Below are 24,052 nucleotides of genomic sequence, written 5' to 3'. Positions count from 1 at the left end.
AGCATCTACTCACGATCGAATTTAGGCAGCAACTGTTGATGACGGGGAAACAGGGTTGCCAGATCGCAACGGCCACATTACCAAACTCCTCAATTTTCATTACCAAATTCATTAAGCTAGCACTTATTCTTCACTAATTATATATACAAGTGTAAATAAATGTAATAACTCTCCTTATAATTAACAGCATGTTGATTATTTTCACGCTATGTAGGCTAGCAGATTAATCAGGGACAGCAGACAACCCATCATCTCTATCCTGTGTATCCTCATACATGTGAAAAATCTGTTTGGTAATGCATTATTCTGATTCATTACCAAAAGAATTTTTCATTACCAAATTGGTCCACATTTGGTAATGAATTTTACCAATTGGCAACCCTGACAGGGGAAGGGGGAGGGGGGAGGAAGGAAGGGGTGATGGGGCCGTGGTGTAAACAGCTGTTCGGCGCCGCGCAGAAATTTCAAATTACGGGTGGGAAGAAAATCAGATTTATTTGGGATTTTTTTTCTTTTTCTGGCCACTTTTGGGTTCCGAAGGTCCAGGCCCACAATGTCCCATAAGTGGGGTGTCCGGAAAGTGGGCGTCCGGATAGTATAGGGATTACTGTATTTTGCATCATGTTCATGCATAATCATTTATCATTATCATTCCTTCTTCTGTCTCTCTTTCCTTCATTCTTTCCTCTTCCTTCTGCCTATGAGTAACTCTACACTGAGTGACAAGCCATATGGTTTCCTGTACACCAAGAAACCATTTACTACGCTAAGTGGTAACTATATATCCAAATTATAGCACCTGGTGGTTTAGTGGTTAATTAAAGTGCTCCAATTGGATTGAGCCTGTGTAGGTTTATATCCAAGGGGTGGTTGGGGTTTATTGTTCACGTACTGCCACTTGGAGATGAGTGAGGCTGGTTACTCTCATCTTAAATGTCAGGACCAACTTGCTTAGACCCAGGTTCCTACGCTCCTCATGGGGCAACATAGGATTGGATGACGGATGATTAAAGCATCAGAAACTGTTTTCTTTATTGTGTAAGCATATTTTCAGTGAGGGAGGGGTAACTAATTTGATGCTATCGGATTTTCCATTCTCGTGGGGTCACTGTTCTCTAACCTCCATGAGCATCAGGGGTTTACTGTACTGAGATGGTATGGTCAGGTGGACAGAATGGATAACAAGAGAATGAAGAAAAAGGTGTATCTCAGTGAATCTGAAGGAGGGAGGAGGCGAGGTAGGCCAAGGAGAAGGTGAAGGGATATGGTGGATGAGCGTGTGTGTGGGGAAAAGAGGTATGGAAGTCAGTGAGGTGAGGGTACAGACAAGAGATCGAGCTGGCTAGATGAATGTTGTGAGAAGAAGTGCATGATCAAGGATTTGGCACCCATTTTAACGTGACAGCGTTCAGATTGACTATCAAAAACATTTATGTGAAGCTACAGAATGTGGTGAAAGTTCTTTGGCATAATAGATAGAGCCAGGATTCCGTGGGCTTGAAAGATGAGTGAATGGAAGTGTGGCCCATTGGATTGGGCAAACTTGGGCTGTCTGGACGATGCTATTTTTCACTCCACCCTAGAATGGGAAAGGAGGTCCGGATGATATATACAGTACTGTATATATATATATATATATATATATATATATACACAGTAAATTCCAAAATTTCGGCATCCAATGCCCCGGCAAATCTGACATTTCGGCAGTTTTGAGAAATAGTCCCATTTACGAAAATCTCCGATCGTTCGGCAGATTCTCCGATTTTTTTCGTCAGTCTCGAAATTCTCCATGAGGCTCGCCAGCTAGGTACCCGCCTTTACCTGCCTTAGTGAGTGAGATAGTGAAAGTGATGGAACGAGTCTACCACTGCCATGAAGCTCAGAGGCTAGCTCTTTCTCCTATAGCATAAAGAGAGGACAAACATGTAGTGAGTCTAGTATGGGAAAGAGAATCTGTTTCGCCATTCTTCCTCCATTCTTCCGAGTTGTTGCCGTGCTGCTGCCGACTTCTCTTGATTCTTCTGTGTGCTTTGTGAACTTCGTACCGAAATACCTCTGAAATTACTATTCGAGTGTGCTGTAAGCACCGTAACATCAGACAGGAGCTTTGTAACACCTGAGTGGACCAGCCGTGTGTTATGAACAGTATAAACATCTTCTGCGTGCTTTGAAAATGGCCTCCACGTGTGGAAAGTTAACTGGTGTTAGCAAGAAGCGTACACATAAGATGTTGACTATTGTACATATGTACATATTGTACATATGTAAATAAGGAACCTACAGTACTATAAGTTTAGGTAAGTGCATGTGAACTTGTAGGCCTACTGTACCATTACATTTATATACAGTATGTTCACTAATTTCTTTATTTTTCATATTCATGTATAGTACTGTATTCATTACAGTATTGTACAGTATCAAACAGTATACAGTACTCTCTCCAAACACATTTGTAATGATATGAGTAATGATGATAGTGTTCACCGAAACATATAAGGTACTGAGTAGTTAGGGTTTTCGATAATTCGGCAATTTTGCTATTTCGGCACTTGCCTGGTCCCATAGATGCCGAAATATTGGACTTCTACTGTGTATATATATATATATATATATATATATATATATATATATATATATATATATATATATATAGTGTATATAAATTAGGAGAAAAACTGTCACCTATGAACACCAGTATATAAAACATTAGCAGTAACTTTTGAAACTTTTGGCAAAATACAGTATAATAACTCACCTGAGAACACAATAATGACCTCATTCCATAAAAATGGAAGATTTACTTAAACCTCTTAGCAACTATATTATTAACATAAAAATTTGTCAAAAGAAAATCATTAGTAAACATCTGTAACTATGACATTATACTACATGTCTTTATAGGTTAGTAATATTCTACACAGTATGTTTTTTGTACATTACAGTACTAGATTATGGGTATTTCTGAAAGCTTATGAATTTATGATGTAAGAAATGATGGCCAATCCATGCAGTTTTGTCAGCCCTTGTTTTGATATAGTACCATGCACAAGACTACATTCCATGTCAGGCACTGCAGGAAGAATTCATGTGGTCATGCAAATTTAGTGAACAAAGAAAGGCAACTACAATTTACTGGTAGAGAATATTACAACATCTGAGCTAACAACTGACCTCATCTGCTTCATCCTAATTGGTTTTTACTTCCTAATCTAGTACAGGACTGTTTACCAGCCTTACTGGTACTGTCAAGTTTCCAGCTTGGCACTAAACTAATGGCTTCAGTATATTAAACAAAATGAGAAAAATTATAAAGTTGCGATGGCTTTTAGCTGGTGACGTTAATGGTGTTACACTTGTTTAGCGGTGGGTGGATGCAGTTCTGTCCTCTGGCAAGGTCAAGCAAGGATAGGGGAAGTGGTGTTAGGGTTGAGCTAGCTGAGGTTCAGGGGACAAGGGCAGGCAGGAGGGGGAGCAGCAGACAGATGCCTGCAAGGAAACTTACCGCCAGCTCCGTGGGTGTTGCTGGAGGACTGACGGAGGTTGGTGGGGCAGGGCTGGCCTGAGGTGGGGTACCCACAGGAGGTGAGGCACCTAAAGACCCTGAGTGAGGCCCACTGGGCAACCCAAGGGCCTCCTGCGCCCCGTGGTGCCCGGATTGAGTGTGGGGGGGCGCCACCGGCCCAACACACGACCCAACAAACTTGGGAGAGGACTTGTCACTTGGCACGTGCTGCTGTGAGAGACAACACCATCATGTGCCACCTCACACTATGTCCTTCCCTCAACTTTTAAACTACAACACTCACTCCTTTATGCTCTTGTCACATTCATCAATCAGACAATCCTGTCTTTCCCTTCAACCCTTTCATTCCAACCCACTGCACAACCTGTAATATCCTGCTCCACCACAGACTGCATTAGCACCCTTCATACTTAGCTCACTAATCTGTGTGAGCCTTCCTGTTCCTTAGTACAGGAGCAATCCTATGTATTTAAGCGGAAATCACCAACACCTGTACTTATGCATAACTGAAGCCAATTGAATATATTACCACTTCTACAGGTTTCATATGAAAATTTCCACCATCTCCTCCATGTAGCTAAACTAAACTAACACCAGGATAATAACAGTCAGATCTTGTAACTCAAGCCTCCTTATACTGATAGACTTTCTGAGAGCAGTCTTGGAAAACACTACAACCAAGAGGTGAAGATAAAAAACCTGAATACTGCACTGTCATGCTAATGTGACACTGTCGACATTCCAGCATTATTAGTGATATAGTTGCTATGAACCAAGAGTGGACAGGACACCCTACAAATACATTAAGTCTGCAAAAAACATTTCCAAATGGTATGACACACCATGCTAAAGAGACTACGACAGAAATATGGAAAAGTTGCATCACACTACTCAGAAGCTTGCCATGAAGCAAAGATGAAAATATTTGAGTTAAATATGGAAAACAGAATGCATTATGAGAGCTGGGAAGATTCAGTATCCTCATAAATGTCTGAATGCTGAGATCAAAGAGTAAAACCATTACAATGTTAATGGAAAAGTTTGTTCTGCAATGTAACGATGTGAGAAGAAAACAAAGTACTTTGCAATGTGTCTGTAATCAATAAATTCCCAAACTACTGAAGTGTTTAAACTACTGTACTGTACTACAAATCCAAATACATTAAAACTGTTAAATCCACTGATGCAAAGATCTTCCTTACAATATCTGCAATAGACAAATGCTTAACTGGTGATATGATAAATACTTTGTTGTGGCCTAATAATATAACCACAAACACATCACACTTCATGGCCTTATCTTAATGTAGGCCATTACACACCACCACCCTCACTTCCTGGTACTGTATTTGCTGGAGGTCACAGCATCTACCCTGTATGTGTTCTAATTCATCCCTATCTCAAAAACTATCTTCTGAGATGTCTACTGAAAAATTCTTTCCATACCATATTAATCCAATACTAATTATGATTCAAATAAAGCTGTGAGTTTGCAATCCCTCACTATTTACTATTTTCAGCGCAGCCTGAAATCTCGATACTGTATCAACATAAATAGCTCTCTAGTGTACTAAGAAATCAAAGGGCTATTTGAAAATACAGTCAAATACACCAAAACACAGCATACATGCAGTAGTGATGAAAAGAGCTGACAGTCTGTAGCAGTTTGGGGGATTTCCTTGGTGATGCAAGGCTGATACTAAAGCACAAATCCATGTCAATTATGGTATGAACATCTATAATCCAATTCCAACTATACTGTATACTGCATAGCTGGCAACAAAAGTTCTATCACCTCTTCTACTTCTGTCTCCATGAATTTCAACACTCTGCCATGGAATTCAACACTCTGCCTAATGTATCCATAGCAACTGCCAATGATTTTACTTGGCCATGGATCAGTGTCATTTGCTCTGGATTACATACAGGTACAGAATAATTTTCACATTCCAAGAAGAGAAAAGCATGCTAGGTGACAGGACTTTTTTTTTTTTTTTTTTTTTTTTTTTTTTTTTTTTTAAAGTCAACAGAACTTGTAAGGAAAGGAATGCATCATTAATGTATATTCTATCAACTAAAAAGGCACAAAAAAATGAACTCCTTTTATTGATAACATATTATGGTACATATTTTACTTTAGTCTTACTTCCTGTAGGTGACTTTATTCAGCTTCCGAGACACATTTCAAACCGGAGTGGTTAGATATACATATTGCCTTCATTAGCTCCTTCACTACAAAAATTAGATGTCCTTCCTAAGCTGAAGAAAAATGTCAAGTACTGGTGGGAACACTAAAAAAAAAATTGCATCACGAGATTCAAGTCATTACGAGACCTATAATATGTATTACAGGACACTCCAGACCATAACCTGCTTAATGTTATGTATTGTAGAAGTGTTGTGTGGTCAAAATTCCCAAGTCTGTGACAGTCTTCCACAGGTTTGATTCCCACAAGATGCCTAAAGAGTTTGTCACGTAATGCCACCATGGGAAGTAGGTTGGTCATTTACCCTTAAGTGTACTGGACTACATCAGTCTCATCTCAGGCCCCTACTCCTCAAAAGGGGGTAAAATAGGACTGGTTGCTCCCTTTCCAATAATTATACCTTTTACCCTATTATCCCAACCACTCCTCTGTCTCCTGTGTAAGTCAGTCTCTAAAGTTAGGGACAAAATTTCACTTATTTTCTTATTTTATCTACTTCACACTTTGGGCATGCTTGTCACTTTCCTCCCTAATGCATCATAGGTATGGGTAGAAATACATACCAAGCACAGGTGAGTGATTTAAAGGTTTATAGCAATAGTTAGGTTCTACATGCACAGGATTAAGCCCAACAAACATAACATGAAAATGCGGAGGATACTGAGTACTATAGGACTTGGCCTATTAAGCAGTCTAATAATTTTCATAAAATCTCAAGGAACTGAAAATGTGTTGGTTAAACTCAAGAAGAAATATAGGTACTAGTTAGACTTTTCTTCATCCAATCTTTTACTGCCTCAACCAGGCTAGGCTACTCAGTCTAGACACTGATGGTAAGAGTGCATTCCTTTCAATTTTCTTTTGATTCTATCATAAAAACACACTGAACAGAATACTGGGTTGTATAGTGAAGAAATGAATGGAAATTACAATTCACACTGTGTCTGTTTACTTAAAAAAAAAAAAAAAAGGGGAAAAAAAAAAAAAAATGCGCATTAGGCTTTACAAGGAAATCATACTGTAAAACAGTGTGATAGGTATTATTACATCTGGGTACTATGGAAATCCTGTAATACTCTGAGTCAGATTCTTATCTGGCATAGAAATACAGACTGGAGGAGGAGGAGGAGGAGGAGGAGGAGGAGGAAGAGGAGGAGGAGGACTGGTAGTTGTGGTACCACAGGAAGTAGTGTCGTAGCTGCAGCCAATGTCCATCTGAAATATATACCTGGTGGACTGCAGAATGAAGCTGCCCTTCTGCAGCCTACCATCTTCCTTTTGTGGGACAGAGAGGAGACTGAGGGATATTTGTATAACCATACAACTCCACTGCCTGGTCTTACTGATGCCACCATGTGACACTGTCCCTCATCAGAACCAAATTACAGTAGATGGTAACAAAAACATGCCTTGTGAGGTGGAGGTCTTTACTATGTTTTGGTAAATGGGCTAATGTGACTGACTGAAGGTTGAAGAAGTTATGATTAGCCAAGAAAAAAGACTGATGGATATGATCACTGAGGGCATGTGAATACGTGGCACGAAGTCAAAAAAGATAAGGGGCTGACAAGGGACTGAAAAGGTTGGATGAAGTACGTATGAAGAAACATAAGAAAATGGTCTGGCATCTCTTTTTTTATATCCTGGCAGTCAACAGAATGAATATATTAACAGGAGTTAGTACAAAAAAATAAAAATACGTAATTTCTTAAGATTCTGCTTAGCCAAGATTTACTAGGCTTTGATGTATAAGTGACTGTGTGGGGCATTTCACTTTTCCAACTTTTATGCTTTTTCTTTCTTTGTTTCTGGATCCTACCTCATTCCATCAGGAATTAAAGTTGCAATTATATTTCATTTGTATTTTCCTGGGCTTTCTTATAATGCTGAGAACAGTGAGGTGGACCAAGAGAGAGAGTTGTCAGGAAGAAAGACTGAAAGTTGAAAAGCTGAGGATGAAAGAAATGGCAGATGAATACAGGGGAGGAGTTAGAATCAGTGAATTAGAATGAAATGGATCAGGACAGCTTGTGGAATGTATATGGGGATTGCTTAGTTAGGAATGCTAAAGCAATGTGTGGTGTGGCAAGAGTAACAACAATGAAAAAAGGTATGGCATGGTGGGATGAAGAGATTAAGAAAGTAGTGGAGAAAAAGAGGAAGAAGTGGCTAGAGTGGATACAGGACAGGGGTGCAGTTGAAATAAGAAATGAATTATGCCTATGGGTGATTTTACACTCCCTCTTCTGTCTTTCTTTCCTTCATTCTTTCCTCTTCCTTCTGCCTGTGGGTGACTCTACACTAGGTGACAAGCCAAATGGTTTCCTGTACATCAGGAAACCATTTACTACACTGGGAGGTAACCATATAACCAAACTTTGGCGCCTGGTGGTTTAGTGGGTAATTATTACGCTCCAATTGGATTGAGCCGGTGAAGGTTAATATCCAAGAAGTGGTTGGGGTTGATCACCCATGTATTGCCACTCAGGGATGAGTGAGGCTGGTCACTCTCATCTTAAATGTTGGGACCAACTGTCTAGCCCCAGGCTCCAACACCCCTCATGGGGCAATGTAGGATTGGATGATGGATGGATGGATGGATATATTGCGATTAAGAAGCATGTAAAGAGACTAGTGAAGAGGAAAAAGGAGGAGGTAAATGATGACCTAGGAAGAAAAATGAATGCAAATTACTCTGAAAATAGGAATTTATTCTGGAAAGAGGTGCGGAAATGTGGAAATGACAGTGGAAAGAAATGTGAAAGTGTGAAGGATGCGAGTGGTAGATTATTAACCTATGGAAATGAAGTAAGGACCAGATGGAAAGAATATTTTGAAAGTGTGATGAATGGGAATGGAAAGAGAAAAGCAAATGTTAACATGATTGGTTTGGGGAGTGTACAGAGAAGGAATACAGTGCCAGGAAATGTGACCCTTGCACACGTGAAAAGCACTGTGAAGCAGCTGAAAAGTGGGAAAGCAGCTGGGGTTGATGAGGTGTACGCAGAGATAATTAAGTGTGGTGGAGAGAGCGGAATGAAGTGCTTGATGGAGATATATATGAAGGCATGGATGAGTGAAACTGTGCCAGCAGAGTGGAAAATGGCAGTGACTGTACCCCTGTCCACAAATAAAGGTGAGCAAAGTGAGTGCAACAATTATTGTGGCATAACGTCTATTAAGTGTGGAAAGGAAGGTATATAGATGAATTAGTACACAGAAAGTAAGAGATAGATCAGAAGTCCTAGTAAGTGGCAATCTGGGTGGTTTTCGGAGTGGCAGAGGATGTGTGGATCAAATATTTGCAGTAAGATAATGGAGAACGCACATGGGAAGGACTAAACGGTACTTCTGGCACTTACGGATCTGGAAAAAGCATACGAAAAAGTAGACAGAGAATGACTGTGGAAGGTTTTGTGCATGTACAACGTAAATGGTTAGCTGCGAGGTCCTGTCGAGAGTTTTTATGATGGCAGTGAGGCATGTGTATGGGCAAATGGGCGTCTAAGTGACTGGTTCATGAATCAATGTGGGCATGCCACAAGGCTGTGTGATATCCCCATGGTTGTTCAATACATAAATGAATGGGCTGATGATAGAAGTAAAAACACGAGTAATGGAGAGAAGGATGGCGTTGGTAATGACTGGTGATGGATGGAATATCTTAAATTTGTTGTATGCTGGTGATGCAGTGGTACTTGCAAATATCAGACAAGAGCTTGGTCGACTAGTGCAGTGTTTTCTAGATGTCTGTGAGCGTCGTGCTTTGTGAGTAAATTCTGAAAAGAGTAAAGTGATGGTTATTGAGAAAGAAGGTGCCTCCCATTGTTATGTTACAGTGAATGGAGAGAGACTGGACTTGGTGAGAAAGTTCAAATACCTGGGTAAAGTGATAGAAAAAAAGAGGAAAATGTGCAAAAGATGTGGAAAGTACAGTGACACAAGGAAGGAAAGTAGCTGGTGCTATGAAGACCTTGATATAAAACAGAGGCTTGAGTGCTGTAGCTGCACGAGGATTACATGAAGAAGTGTTAGTGCCAACTTTAATATGCAGATGTGAGACTATGGTGTGGCATGAAAATGAAAAGTTAAGAGCAGTGGAGATGAGACTGCTGAGGAATGTAAGAGGAGTAAAGAGAGTGGATATGATACAGAATAATGTGATTCATGAAAGATGCGGAGTGAGGAAGTCTGTGGACACCAGAATTGAAGAGAGTGTACTGAGATGGTTTGGTCATGTGGAGAGAATGGATGACAACAGAGTAGTGAAAAAGGTATACCTGAACGAATCTGAAGGAGGGAAGAGGCGAGGTAGACCATGAAGAAGGTGGAGGGATATGGAGGACGAGAGTGGGAGGAAAAGAGGTACAGAAATTGGTAAGGCCAAAGGACTCACAAGAGACCAAGCTGGCTAGATGAATTTTGTGCGGAGAAGCGCATAACCAGAGGTTTGGCACCCCTTTTAATGTGACATCATTCGGATTGACTCTATCAAATGTGTGCAGTATATGTGATGCTATAGAAAGGGGTGAAATTTTTTGTCCTATCTGATGGAGCCAGGATTCTATGGGCTTGAATGATGAGTAAATGGAAACGTGGCCCATTGAATGGGGCAAACTTAGGCTGTCTGGATCTTGCTACTAATGGGCAAACTTAGGCTGTCTGGATCTTGCTACTAATGGGCAAACTTAGGCTGTCTGGACGCTGCTACTCCTCAGTCTGTCCTAGGGTGGGAAAGGAGGTCCAGATGATGACGATGATGGTGATGATAATGATGATGATGATGATGATATATACTAAGCAAGGAGGAATATGCAGATATCATTATTAATCCAAAAGAGTATCACAATTTATACAATGAAATTTCATAGTACAAGGTAAATTAGCCTTTTTTTTTTTTGGGGGGGGGGGCCACATAGCAGGTTATGGTCCAGTCTCACTAATACATTCAGCGAGTTGTCTGATTAGCTGATTGTTACAGTTCATTCCACAAATGAATTGCTTACACCCTTCAACCAAAGACACCCTTTTTTGCTACTACAGGATGATTATATTCACCTTAGGATAGCTCCCTGGTAAAGCATACTGAAAGCTATATCTAACCCTTTTAGTAAAAAATTGTATCCTATGGTTAAAAGGAAAAAAAAAAAAAAAAAAAAAAAAAAAAGATCTGGAGATACCACGAATGAACTGAAGAAAACTCTATCACTGGATTAAAGGTTATTTCAGTTTAAACATGTCTTGTACACTTTGCTGTAATCATCTGCATTTCTACAATTTGCTGGTCACCTGATCATGTGTAAATGGGTTAGAGAGTGGTGGTATGCATTGGTCAACATTTTCTGCTGCCATACACAGCCAGTATTGTAACCTGTAGTATCCATCTCGGGGAAAGACTCTGTATCACTGTTAAGTAAGTGTCTATTCAACCAAGAGGACAGTGAATTAGTGAATTACTTGGAACAATAAGTTACATGGGAGAGTTCACTAGATCTAAGGAGAACAAATAATGGCACCAGATATCACAACTTGTTAAAAAAAAAAAAAAAAAAAGTTCTATATAGCCTAGTCAGGAAGAAAAGTTCATCTATTATTCCACTGCATCTACTTCACACTTATGGCATGACCATTACATTCCTAAGTGATGCCTCATAGCAAAGTGAACTGTCTATAAGCAGACACACACCAAGCCTCTCTCAGATCAGGAATGTAGGCTAAAGGATAAAACAGCAAGCAAATGAGGTGACTATCAGGGGAACTTTTGACCACAATTGTATATAAAACAATAATGACAGTGAAATACAAGGCAAACTTTTATCCCAGACTGTATGTACAACAAGACTGACATGGGTATACAAAATGCCATTTCAGAGACCCACCTGAAGGATGGAAACTGAGGGCTCGCCAGGCTCGGACTTGGGTTTTGAGGATTTTGAAGGTGACCCGATGCCCAACATCTTCTTCTGTTCTTGTAGTAAAAATTTTTCATAAGGCAGTAGTAGCCTGGAGGGGCAGGGAAGAGATCACAGTACCTTAGTGCAGTATATCATTGTGTACCTAGCCATCATCACCACCACCATCATCATCATCGTTACCATCTTCACCATCATTACCATCACCATTCTGACCTTTTCCCACCAGTGAAGGAAGTGAGGTATGTCCAGAGTGCATAACATCACCATCATCATCACCATCCTGACCCCCTTTTCCCACCAGTGAAGGGAGTGAGGTATGGCCAGAGTGCATAACAAAACATAACAGAAGTACTTATCAACAGTATCCCCAACTAAATGGGCCATACTCTCATTTATTCACCATTCAAGCAACTGGATTCCTGATTTCACCTCACCAGCATAACCATCCACACTTGGTTTAACATACTCTGTAATGTTTTCTAGGATAATACAAACTAGGGATGTATCGGATGTCAGAATTTAAACATCCGCGGATGAGGATGTGCATGCGGATATCATGTTTCTGTATCTTGCAGATGCAGATGTCTGTTTCCAAAAACTGTGGATGCGGATGTGAAATTATGACATCCTCGCGGATGTGGATGCCGATGTTTTCTAGATACTGTATACTGTTGCATAATCATTTAACTAAAGCTCAGCCCTTGGAGACAGCTGTCTATCCCTTATCCCGGCACTGGGAACTGATTTTTTCCATCTTTTAAAATATTCATAATGAACTCAGCTATTGTAAAAAATACAGTGTTTTCAGACAGTGGTACTTTCAGCACCTTTCTTTAACTTACTGTGACACTTCCCTAGCCATAGTCTCCATAACATACACAAGCACACAGTCATACACACCAATATTAATGCATTTTGACTCCTATTAACCCTGTTAGACAGTACAAAGTACCAAGGTATGTGTATTACCCATATGACTCTTATCAGCTTGGTGGAGTTAATCACAGCACTTTGGTTTTGTGCAGACCAAAGCACTATAGAATAATTACAAAATTTTTGCCCTTATGACCGCCTTCCAGGGTAAACAGTAAACACAACAAGCAGGTTGCATCACGGAAAACACTAATGCTTTTGTTTATAACGAAGGCATACATTTCAGTTAAAGTCACGATAATGCAGTGACCCACCACATCCGCTTTATGTCTTGTTCAAATGTGGATGCGGATGTATATTTTTACACAAGTGCGGATGCGGATGTTGAAAAGGATGCGGATGCGGATATCCGAGACATCCCTAGTACAGTAACCCCTCCGATATCCGGATCAATAGAGCCATCGGTAGGTTCGGATATTGGTTTCGTCCGGATATTGGGCCCCAGCCTATGGACTTGTACTTATGGACCCTAACTCAGAGAAACACCTATACAACTCCCTCCGGACATGCATAGCACCTATTTAACACCCAAATCACACCAATAAGGCACATAAATGACTGAAATAAATGCAAAAGAAACATAAAATGTGGGTTTAGAAGTATGTTCATACATTAATAAACATTCTGGTACTTATGGACTCTAACCGAACCTAACCTAACCGAACTCTGAAAAACACATTCCTACTGCACATGCATGAGGTAAGTACAGTATAGTATGGAAAGAAGTACAGTATGGCACTTTCTGGTAAGTATAGTATGGAAAAAAGTACAATATGAAACATTCTGGTAAATATAGTATGGAAAATAGTACAACATGAAACATTCTGGCTACTTACAGCAAGTCCCTGGCCACCTCGATGAATAACCGCCTCCTCTCGGACTCTGACAGTAAGAATGATTTCCTGAAGCACTTGCACTACACTCTTCCTGAAGTCTTGCACTGAACTTAGTCACTAACACACAGAAGTCCGTTCTTTTCAAAGTGTTCACTTTAATCCAAATAATGTTCCATTTTACTTTAAGTGTTGCACATTAACTTTTCCCTAGTTTTTTTAATTTTCCAAAGCCAAAACAAAGAAGGTTAGTTACGTTAAATTTCTTTTCTACTGAGTCTTTTCTCCCAACTTGAAAACCTTAACACAACACACCGTTTTTTTCACTGCACAACACTCAAAATTCCCGTGTGGTCTAGTGGAGAAGTTCTTGCTGTTTATTCACTGTCAGAGCCCGAGAGTATCACTGGCAGGCGTCCAAGGGGTGCATCGGTGGGTCGTGGTGATGGCGTACCGACTACAGAAGACTCTGAAGACAGCCACAAACTCACGTCGAGCGGTGACTCCACTGTAGCTGATGTGCTGGGCTGTGGCTCGGAGCATGAGGGCCTGTCTTGGGGAGGCAACGGAGTGGAACCAGGGCTTGGCACAGCGGGGGTCACGGGCCTGAAAAAACTGTCAATCGTTGACTGACGCAAGGACCGACGATTCTGGCGATTGATGATGCGCTGCCGGAAAGCACGCACTTCCTCCACGAGTCCCAAGGGCCCCATCTCCCTGTCGCAGTCCGGGTGTTCCAGATAGTCTAGGACGAACTCTAGATGTTCCCGGAGTGCGCTCAGCTTGGGGATGGCTGGAGTAGTGTCCTGCTGAGCGGAGTCTGCATCATCATCGCCTTCATCGTCGGAATCTTCAAGTTCGGGACTGACACCAGCAACCGAAGACGCGATCTCGATATCAGACGTCTGATACCCAGGATCGCCCTCGTCGTCGTCCAACCACTCACGAACATCGTCCACATCAACATCGTCGCCGTGCGTAAGTAGCTGTGCATGGAAGTCATCCACGTCAAACCCTAGGAAATCGTACTCCACATCTGTTCCGAGAAGCAGACGAGACCAACAATTTTCAAGAGTTTTCACAGGGACTTCCTTCCATGCACTAGCCCAGTTGTACAGCGCAGACTTGATGCTGTAGCGGCGAAGGTTTTCCAAAGTCTGCTTGCCTCGAGTGTCACGTCCTTCCCTGCGCTCGTCCTCGTCCTCGAGAACAACCATCACCTCGTCCAGGAACTTCCGACGGTACAGGCGCTTTGTTGCCACGATCACTCCTTGGTCCATTGGTTGAATGAGAGCAGTTGTATTAGGTGGCAGAAACATGCACCTAATACGGCCATTTTCAGCAACCAAGTCCTTGTCGCACGGGTTGGCAGGTGCATTGCCGAGGAGAAGGAGAGCCTTTACCTGGTCGCGAGGAATTCCCAGTGTCTTCGTCTGGTAATGTATGACCTCCTTGACGAAGTGATGGTGAAACCAGTCTTTGAAAATCACAGCTGTGAACCATGCTTTCAAAGAATGGTACCATACGACAGGAAGGACATCCATCACCCCATGAAGGCACCGAGGCTGCTTTGCACGGCCAACAATAACGGGCTTAAGCCGGTGCATGCCGTTAGCATTGGCACAACACAAAGCAGATATCCGTTCCTTAGAAAGCTTGCGGCCAGGTACACGCTTCTCTGTCTCATCGGCTAGAGTGTTCGTTGGCACCGAGCGATAGAATAGGCCAGTTTCGTCAGCGTTATAGACCTGACCGAGAGTGAGGCCCTCCCTGTCGATCAAGCCTTTCACCTTGTGCCAAAACTCGTCCACTCCATCCTCGTTAGCGTCCAATGCTTTGCCATGTGCTTTACGGTTAGTAGGGCCATGTCGTAACTTGAATGCGAAGAGCCAACCCTCGGATGCCTTGAAGTCAAGGGCGTCGTGAAGCCTTGCAAACTTCTCAGCAGCAGCCTTCAGCTCCGTTCCACGTACCATCACACCAGCTGCACGTTGCTGTCGATACCAAATCAACGTGGAGCGGTCGATCTCTGCATACTTGGGGGTAAACATAACCTTCCTCTCCACGTTGTGTTTGCTTCTCGACGAGAAGTCAGCCGTGTACTGCATGAGCTTGTCTCGGGAACGCTTGATATTGAACAAAGTCAACCGGGCCAGGTTGAACTCGCGGAGAATGCGTGAGGAAGACCAACCCGCATCAACCTTCTCCAGTATCTCCCGTTTCTTCTCCAGAGTCAACACCACTCTCTTCCTTTTCTCAGGAGGCGGGGCCATCATCACACACACTAAGAGTAGGGCAGAGAGCTGCAGGAGGCCTTGCAGCAAGTACGGCACCACCACAAAAGCGAGCACGTGGGCAGCCATGGCGAACAGCGTAAGTTTTGTCGCGGTGAGAGACAGGCGGGAAGTGGGGAGGATGCAGCGGCGCTCTATCGGACGTCAGAGGAATGACGAACCAAAACAATGCTCTCACGCGGCGCGCGCGGCAAGTTCAAATTACGGACGGCAAAAAATCGATTTTTTTTTTCCAATTTTTTTGGATTTTCGGACCATTTTGGGAATGTTTGATCCCAGGACGATAAGGTCCGGGTAGTGGGGATGTTCGGTTATTGGGCGTCCAGATATTAGAGGGGTTACTGTACAAACTATCAAATCCAACATGGTAGCATTGAAAGGCCATATAGAAAATGAAAAATTTGTAATGAACAATCATAATGATAACTTGAGATATGAAATAGGTTACAGTACTATTAACTATAAATACAGTGAAGTATCTTCTGCTGGCAATTTGTTATCAGTTCTCATACATGTTGGGGAAAAAAAAAAAAAAAAAAAAAAAAAAATGAAATGTGAGCTGACTGCGTGAAGGTAGGTGATATCAAAACCCACTCCCAAGGCATGAAAAAATATTTTGGAGAGCAGATACTTTCAGAAATCAGATTTGAGAGTTTATACTGTACATTACAGTCACTACTCATTTTACAATGGGGTTATGTCAGGTCATACCTTATTGTCTATCAATCTATCTATTGCCAGACGCCACAATCCCGTAAGGGGTGGCCATTTGACTTTGAGTTATTTATTTTATGGGCAGGGGCACTAATCCTCCACCAACCCACTTGTTGACACGTAGGGAGCATGTATGGTTTGGTTATATGGTTACCACCCAGCGTAGTAAATGGTTTCTTGGCTTACAGGAAACCATTTGGCTTGTCACTCAATGTAAAGCCACCTGTAAAGGAAAGAAAAGCAATAAGAAGTGGCAGGAAAGATGGGAGAAATATGAAGAGAGGAGGGCAGACACAGAAAAAAAATGATAAAGGCTAAGGAAGAAGTAGGCAGCTCTACATCAAGTGAGTGGATGATGGTATATTGATTTTATCATAAATCGGGAGATTGAAACACATTATAAAAGGGGCGTTACGTCAACTCAGCTTCCCAAAGTCAACTACCCAAGACTGAAATAAAAATGACAACCCACCTTAACCCTTAAACCGCAGGCTTGTTTTGCTTAGACTTGCAGCTCCCGAGGGCATATTCGGGCTCCGATAGACTCTCTAAAAATATTTGCCAAAAATCAGTTATTAGTCCTAGAATATTAAAATAACATATGCTTATAGCACATACCTTCAGCTTTCTCCTGGGGTGTTTGTTGAGCCTTCGTCGAGTACCTTAGGACTTGTGGAGACCTCTGAAGTTGGGTAACAAAGTCTCCACTTTACAGTTTCCGACAACTCGTAATATGATTACCACAGCCTGATGTTATCACTAGAAACACTATTCTATGATTCTCAAATAGTTTGGAATCCATACTAAAAAAACACACACACACACACATACACACACACACACACACCGTGAAAGCAATGAAAATTATGAGGGCGTATGACCATCCCACTTCGATCGTTCGCCACTGGTGGTGTCATTTATTATTCATAAAAACACTCAGTTTATATTTCTATTACTATATAACACTTATATATATATATATATATATATATATAGTCTATATCCATAAGTTTCCTTCAGTAATAGTAGTTTATTGTCACTGTAGGGATTCAATTTCTTTCAGTAAAATACGTAGCATTCACTTTCTCGTCCTGTATATTAGCATTGAGAGTGAATGTCATTTTCACCTTCACTCTCATAACTCATAGTATTCATACATGCTAGAGTGAAACTTCACTTTCATTACTCCTAGTATATATACTCATATTCTATTAATACTACTCATTTACATTTCTATTTACATTCTCTATTTTATTTACATTATTTACATTTCTATTTTATTTACACTGTGTTATGCACTGTCACTTGAAGTAACTTATAAAACTATTTTCCACTGTTCACTTATGTTTACATTCACTGCTTTCACTTGCTGTTTACACATTACAGTATTTACAATTCCACTTGCACTGTTTTACTCAACAGAAAGATCGTAGTCACTCTCTTTCAACTGTCAGGCCTTTACCTCTTTCCACACGAGGTTTAGTAGGGGGTAAAGGTCACAGGGCCCTTTGCATGGAGCTAAAAAGCGGCGGAAGTTAGCAGGAGTGAATCCGACATACTTTCACCTTGAAAGACGACAGTGAACTGATAGTGGTGGCCTCCTGCCGCTTGGCTAGGGTGAGTGCAATACTGCCAACTTCAGCCTTGTGAGACCTGCTAATATATAGCAATGAAATGATTGGCAGGAAACCAAGACAATACATAATAAATTAGGTAGTTCCAGGTGAATGTAAATATCACTTAGGCTTCTCCCTTCCTTTCTTATATATATATTTTTATTATGAAAATAGATTATACGGCATATTTCATGGGGAAATAAACAGCGAAAATGAGCAAACGAGTGCACGTGAGGTGTTGTCAGGTGATAATTAGGCAATTCTAGGTGTATGGCATTCTCACTTACCTTATTTCTTTCTTGTATATATTATTTGGTATAAGAATAGGGCATAGGGCTTATTTCAATGGATGAAATCAGTGAAAAATTCCAGGGAAGATTTACTTAGCGTAGCACGGCAGGGCAGGCGAGAGGATAGGGTAATGGAGGGGAGGTAGGGAGGGGAGTCAAGAACGAGGAGAAATGGCTAAATTGTCAACAAGGGATGGGAGTACAGATGAGATTAGGAGTGCTGACTAGTGTTGGATATTGGCAATACTGGTAGATGATACAAGCCACCACTTGAAAGCCCAGGCGAATTCAAAGAACACAGAATCACAAAAGTGACGCCCCGCGGTATGATCCCTTGCTCCCAGGTGTCACGAAAGTGACGCCCCGCGGTTAAGGGGTTAATCACTTCCTGTGTCGGTCCAAGTCATCTCCAAGACCAAAACAAACACTATCACACCAATACAGGCGGCGTTACTTACGTACAGTAAATCGTTGCACCAACACAACAATCACACTTGCATAACATTGGCCTGCTGCTACACAATATATAGGCCTACTGTAGCACAATGCTTGGCTGAGAGGTGACGATAGCAGGGGGGCAAGGCACATGTGAACAAGTCGAAAAGACAGAGCTTTGAAGGGATGGCGGGACCGCAACTGAACCAAAACAATGCTCTGCACGCTGGGGTCGCCATCTTGCCTGAGACAAGCGACTGTTGCCTCGCATATGTCTGGCGCTTCATACAAAATTTTCCGAGGGCAATATTGTTATAGCGGGAAATTCATCGGAAATCGGATTTTGGGGATGAAATTTTCTGTTATCGTTGTAGTGAATTATCGTATATCGAATCAATGTAAAATGAGCAGTGACTGTATTAACTTCATTCTAAATCTGACATAGCTTGTATGACATACAAGAGGATATTAAGATGCAGCAAAAGACCAGAGTACATCAGTAAGATGTATCACGATGTACTACAGTGCAGCACGCTGATGACACTTTTTTCTTTTTTTTCTACCACTAAAGATCTAATCTTTTTTTCTAATGCAAGGAAGATGAAACCAAAGGCCAGGGGCCCTTCATGCTACAACAAGAAACCATAACATTTGTTTTAAGCAAGAGTAATGGTACAAGTGGAGCAGATGCCATGAGGTGCTAAACTGTGGTGCTTCCCTCCATAATTTAGACCTCTGAACCCATGGTGCATCATTCATCCAATATCCCTGAATACACAACCACTGCATCATCCAGGTTCCTGCAGTTATCTCTCCTACATGTTATCTTACATACTTGCTTTAAGGACCAGCCCAAAAAAGGTGGATGAGACATCAGATGCCTGCACCACAATTCAAACCCTGGCACTATCAGGCAGACAGCTTTATATCTACCAATGCTAATCATTTAGCCACCATGACAGCAGGCAAATTTGACATGTCATTTCCATTTCTAGGAATACATATAACTCTTCAGTCAGTGACAAACCAAATGGTTTCCTGTAAACTAAAAAAAAGACAGGTACTACACTGGGTGGTATGCAATAACCACAAACAGATGCCTGGTGGTCTAGTGGGTTACGGTACTGTAATTAGATGTGGTCTATAAACTGTTTAACCCATATAGGCCTAGTGTACAATTACCTATCATAGGACCCTCTACAGTGTGAAGAGAATATATATATAGGATGAGATTTAATGCTCACACAGTACCACTTAGGGATAAGTAACTGGTCATTCTTATTCAGCATGTCTGGATAAAGTAGACTTGCTCCAGGCTCTTACACTCCTAATGTGGCATAAAAGGTGTAAAGCTGCATAAAAACAAATGAAGGTAAATTATGTCTTAACAAGCCCTCACAATCAGTACAGTACTACTGTACTACAGTGCGTAACTCTCTCCAAGGTCCATATTCTCGTCAGCTAAGGAGACTCCCACACACCTCCTCCTTACCAATTTATTTCTGACTATGGCACATGAATGTCCTCCTGCAACTATTATGCAATGTATACACTCTTTACTGACAATAAAGAGATATACACATCATAAAACAGCACAATGAAGTAGTGTGGAAAATTTATCACTATGGAGAGGTATTTATGTTAATAATAATGAGGTATACACAACATACATCAGTATAATGAGGTAGTGTGCAAAGTCTATCACCATGGAGAGGTGTCAGAAAGCCTCCTAAGCCTAACAAGACTGTGGCCCCAAGACTGACCTCTCGTAGTGTCGCTTCATCATGCTGGCATATGAATTGGCGCTCGGCGGTGGGTTGACCGACTGATTGTTACCGCTCATCTCCTCATACAGTTGTTTCCACACCTTCTTCTCGTTCACCGCCTCAAACCCTCCCAGCTGTTGTACCCTTGTGAAGAACTCGTACACATTTACTGCAAAGTCAAGGGATGTGTTAGCTGTCTGCCAATAATGAGTTTCTACATCTAATAGTGTGCTAATGATCTCTCTCTCTCTCTCTCTCTCTCTTTTTATAACACTTATTACTGGTGGTAAAGGGAGGAAAACTGGTATCTGTGGTAGATGGAAATGAGTAGTCCATTAACTTTTTAAACTGGTAGACAAGGTTTCAGATTTATTCAAGCTAACACTGAACAGTTTTCTTTAAACCATGGAGACTTCTCAAATCCAAATGGTTATGGTAATGACAGAAACTAAAACAATTTTTCACCTTATTACTATTGTAAGTGTATAATCCAAAGCTTGCAAACATTATGATAATCAACCACATGCCAATTCCATTATCAACTATTAAACTGAAACTTTAGCATAACACCATTTGGAGATGCTTACACTGCTTGTATCCTATATGTGGTAGGCGAGTGATAGGGGAGTTGCGGTCTTTCATAAACTTGTGCAGTTTTGACATAAAGTCGACCTCAAACAGCCGATTAAGGGCGGGTGTGGAAAAGTCATTCTTGACTTGGGCGGCGGCAGGAGGTGGTGCGGGTGGTGGCACAGAAGGTGGTGTGGAGAGGTGGTGTGGCCGGCTGGAAGATTTGCGGTCCAACACACGCAGACCGTTGGGCTTGGCCGTCAATCCTGGTTTCCCCTTCAACCGCGGCCGTGTGTCCTCTGAGGCTTCTGAAGACTCGGATTCTGAGTCTGTTGGCTTCTTCCGCTTTTTTCTTGGCCGACCCTGAAGCTTAGGTGCTGTTGGAGGTGGAAATGAGTGAATTAGAGATACAGGAGTATAAAAATGGATGAGCATAGAGTTATGTTGGTAAGAAAGGGTTGCAGAACTAAGAAAGAATGATCAGTGAGGTAGAAGAGTATCTGAGTGATAAGTGTGAGGTTATATGGGTGAGAAAGGGGTAGAGAACTTAGGAAAATGAAGTAGTAATTGAAGAATAAATAAACAAACTGAGGAATATGGGGCTTTGGAAATGAGAAAGGAGTACAGAACTATGGACGTGCAGGTTAGCAGCAAGTGTGTACTTAAGTGAAGATGGAGAGGTTAAAGAAATACTATAAAGCAGACAAGGTATCAAAGGCACAGGGAAGAAAAAGTGGAATATCAGGAAAGAAAGAAAAGCAGAATTGTGAAGAGGCATCAAATACACAGATGAAGAAGAACAGAGACTTGGAGAAAAACTAGGAAAAGGGATAATTAATTAAAAAAAAAAAAAAAAAAAAAAAGGGGGTATGGTTTATATGAAGGGCATCACTGTAAGAGCAAAATAACAGCAATATATACTAAAGGTAATGTAAGGAAATATTAACCTGCCCCATCCCGTCGACGTATGGGTACGTTGCAACATTTTGCATTTGTCAGTCTCGGCGACGTACTGGTACATCGTGCAACTGCAAGGTCCCTAATTTGCACAATTTTCAATTTTCGCATGTGATTTTTCGTACCTATACACGGGACACCTTCCTCTATTCCTCTACAAGATGCCAAGCAGGGACAATGCCTTACACCGCATAATCTCCCCCCTCCCCCCCTCATGCCACTGTCTCGGCAATTCACCTGTTATCAGTGACCTGGCCAGTAAAGACATTCAGGGCCAGAGTGATTCCCCAATTGATGAAAATGTGGAGGACAAAGTTTACATAGCATTAGAGGAAGAAACAGTCAGAAATAATGATCAGGTAACGTGGCAAAAGAAGGTCAGGTATGGTGATGAGTTAGTGAGTGAAACAATGCTTATAATGCCTATATTACTGTTTGAAAACCAATATACTCTCGTACTACATATAAATTCATACCAAGTAAATAAATAAATACCGTTTATGAGTGGTGTGAAATAGTTACCCTCCCATAGAACTCGTTTTCTTTGGTGCCAGCCTGTTAGAAAACCCAGTCATGTAAGGAGGTACTGGTACCTGGATCGAGTATTTTAAACCTCAGGTGAGCGATTTCACTATGAATTTTCGATGTTTCTCAACAAAAGCGGAGGTTTTAGCCAAAAAAAAAATTTTCGAAAATACCTCGGGATTGGGGGGTGTCAGAGGTGCGAAATAGCTTGGGACGTGACGGGTTACGGAAGGGGATGCTGAAAGTGAAAAGAGAATCAATAAGGGAGAGAGATAAAAGCGTGTTAACTGTGTAGCCTAAGTGAAGTGAAGTGGAGAGAGAGAGAAATAATAACTAAGTGTAGATGCAGAGCAGGGCAATGAAGAGAAAAGAAGGGAGAAAATAAGTTGTTCAATGTTTCAGGGCAGATGTGGTTAGCAGAGTGATGGCAACTGACAAAAAGAAGAGAGAAGCTTAACTCCTTCAATTTGATGACATATTTTCAAACCATATTTCATTCTTGCTACCACCAGACAATTTTACTGTATTCAATTTGCAAAATGCCTCTCTTACTGAACGGGTTAATGAAGGCCATGTGGATAGGATGGAAAGTGAGACACTGATGAGGAGAGTGTATGTGAGTGAGGTGGAGCAGCAGAGAGGGAGGGGGAGGCCAAGGATGGGATGGAGAGATGGAGTGAAGAGGTATAAGAGAGAGGAAGGTGTGAGCTGGGAGCAGGGCAGTGAAATGGCGGGGGACAGGGAAACATGGAGGCGATTTGTTTGTGGCCATCCCTTATAGGATTAAGGCGTCTGGCAATAGATAGATAGAGAGATTTAACCCCTCCAGCTTGGAAAGTCTCACTTGGAGAGAGGGAAAAAAAAAAAATTCTTCTCATAAAGTCTCTCCAACATGAAAAAAAAAAAAAAGTCTATAGGTGGCAAGAATAAAACAGCAAATGCGTCATGGGATTGAAAGGGTTAATATGACAGAAAGGGAAACTATGCTACGACCAATAACAGGGTAGGGAGTTACATTCACACCAGTAATTACAGAACCATTCAATGTCATTAAAATATTACACATATATAATGCTTCCATGTTCCTAATCCTACATAACCTACACAATTTATATTGCAAATGAATACTGCAATTTCCCTAAGATCATAAAAATAACTGTTCACAAAGCAGATCAGATCATGCAAAGACAATACAGTATGGTGTGGTTGCAGAGCAGAGCCACATGAAGGTTCCTACATTTATGGCAAATAGGGAGGGGTGTAGAGACAGAGACCAGTGGAGGTCCTTCTGTCGTCGTCATCCCATCTGCGGGAGGAGACGGCGCGTGATAGACACATTTGTTTTCCTTTGGTAAACATAGTAAACATTTTCCTACCAACAAACAGACCTTACTAACAAATATTCATGAAAATTTTAAGAAGGGTCATGAAATTATTAGTTTTTCTCATGCTTGTATGGCATTACAAATTG

General features: G+C 41.4%; 1 protein-coding gene across 3 annotated transcripts in view; it reads right to left on the bottom strand.

Moving 5' to 3' along the window:
- Window positions 1-24,052, bottom strand: part of LOC145410224 (uncharacterized) — a 323,971-nt gene that overhangs the window by 18,708 nt on the left and 281,211 nt on the right. For 2 of the 3 annotated variants that reach the window (XM_080280443.1, XM_080280445.1), the window contains exons 5-9: window positions 23,819-23,887; window positions 21,117-21,476; window positions 20,527-20,698; window positions 11,613-11,736; window positions 3,506-3,736 (exon numbers count right to left, since the gene is read on the bottom strand). In XM_080280443.1, coding sequence (XP_080136569.1) covers window positions 3,506-3,736; window positions 11,613-11,736; window positions 20,527-20,698; window positions 21,117-21,476; window positions 23,819-23,887 — 956 coding nt within the window. The remainder of the gene's footprint in view (window positions 1-3,505; window positions 3,737-11,612; window positions 11,737-20,526; window positions 20,699-21,116; window positions 21,477-23,818; window positions 23,888-24,052) is intronic. The other variant, XM_080280444.1, reaches the window with a different exon arrangement.

The sequence above is a fragment of the Coenobita brevimanus genome, chromosome 84, assembly GCF_032717465.1.
Source record: "Coenobita brevimanus isolate Jiangsu-jjx chromosome 84, ASM3271746v2, whole genome shotgun sequence".
NCBI classification, from domain to species: domain Eukaryota; kingdom Metazoa; phylum Arthropoda; class Malacostraca; order Decapoda; family Coenobitidae; genus Coenobita; species Coenobita brevimanus.
The sequence above is the reverse complement of the archived record's forward strand: the minus strand, read 5'-3'. Positions and strand labels throughout refer to the sequence as shown.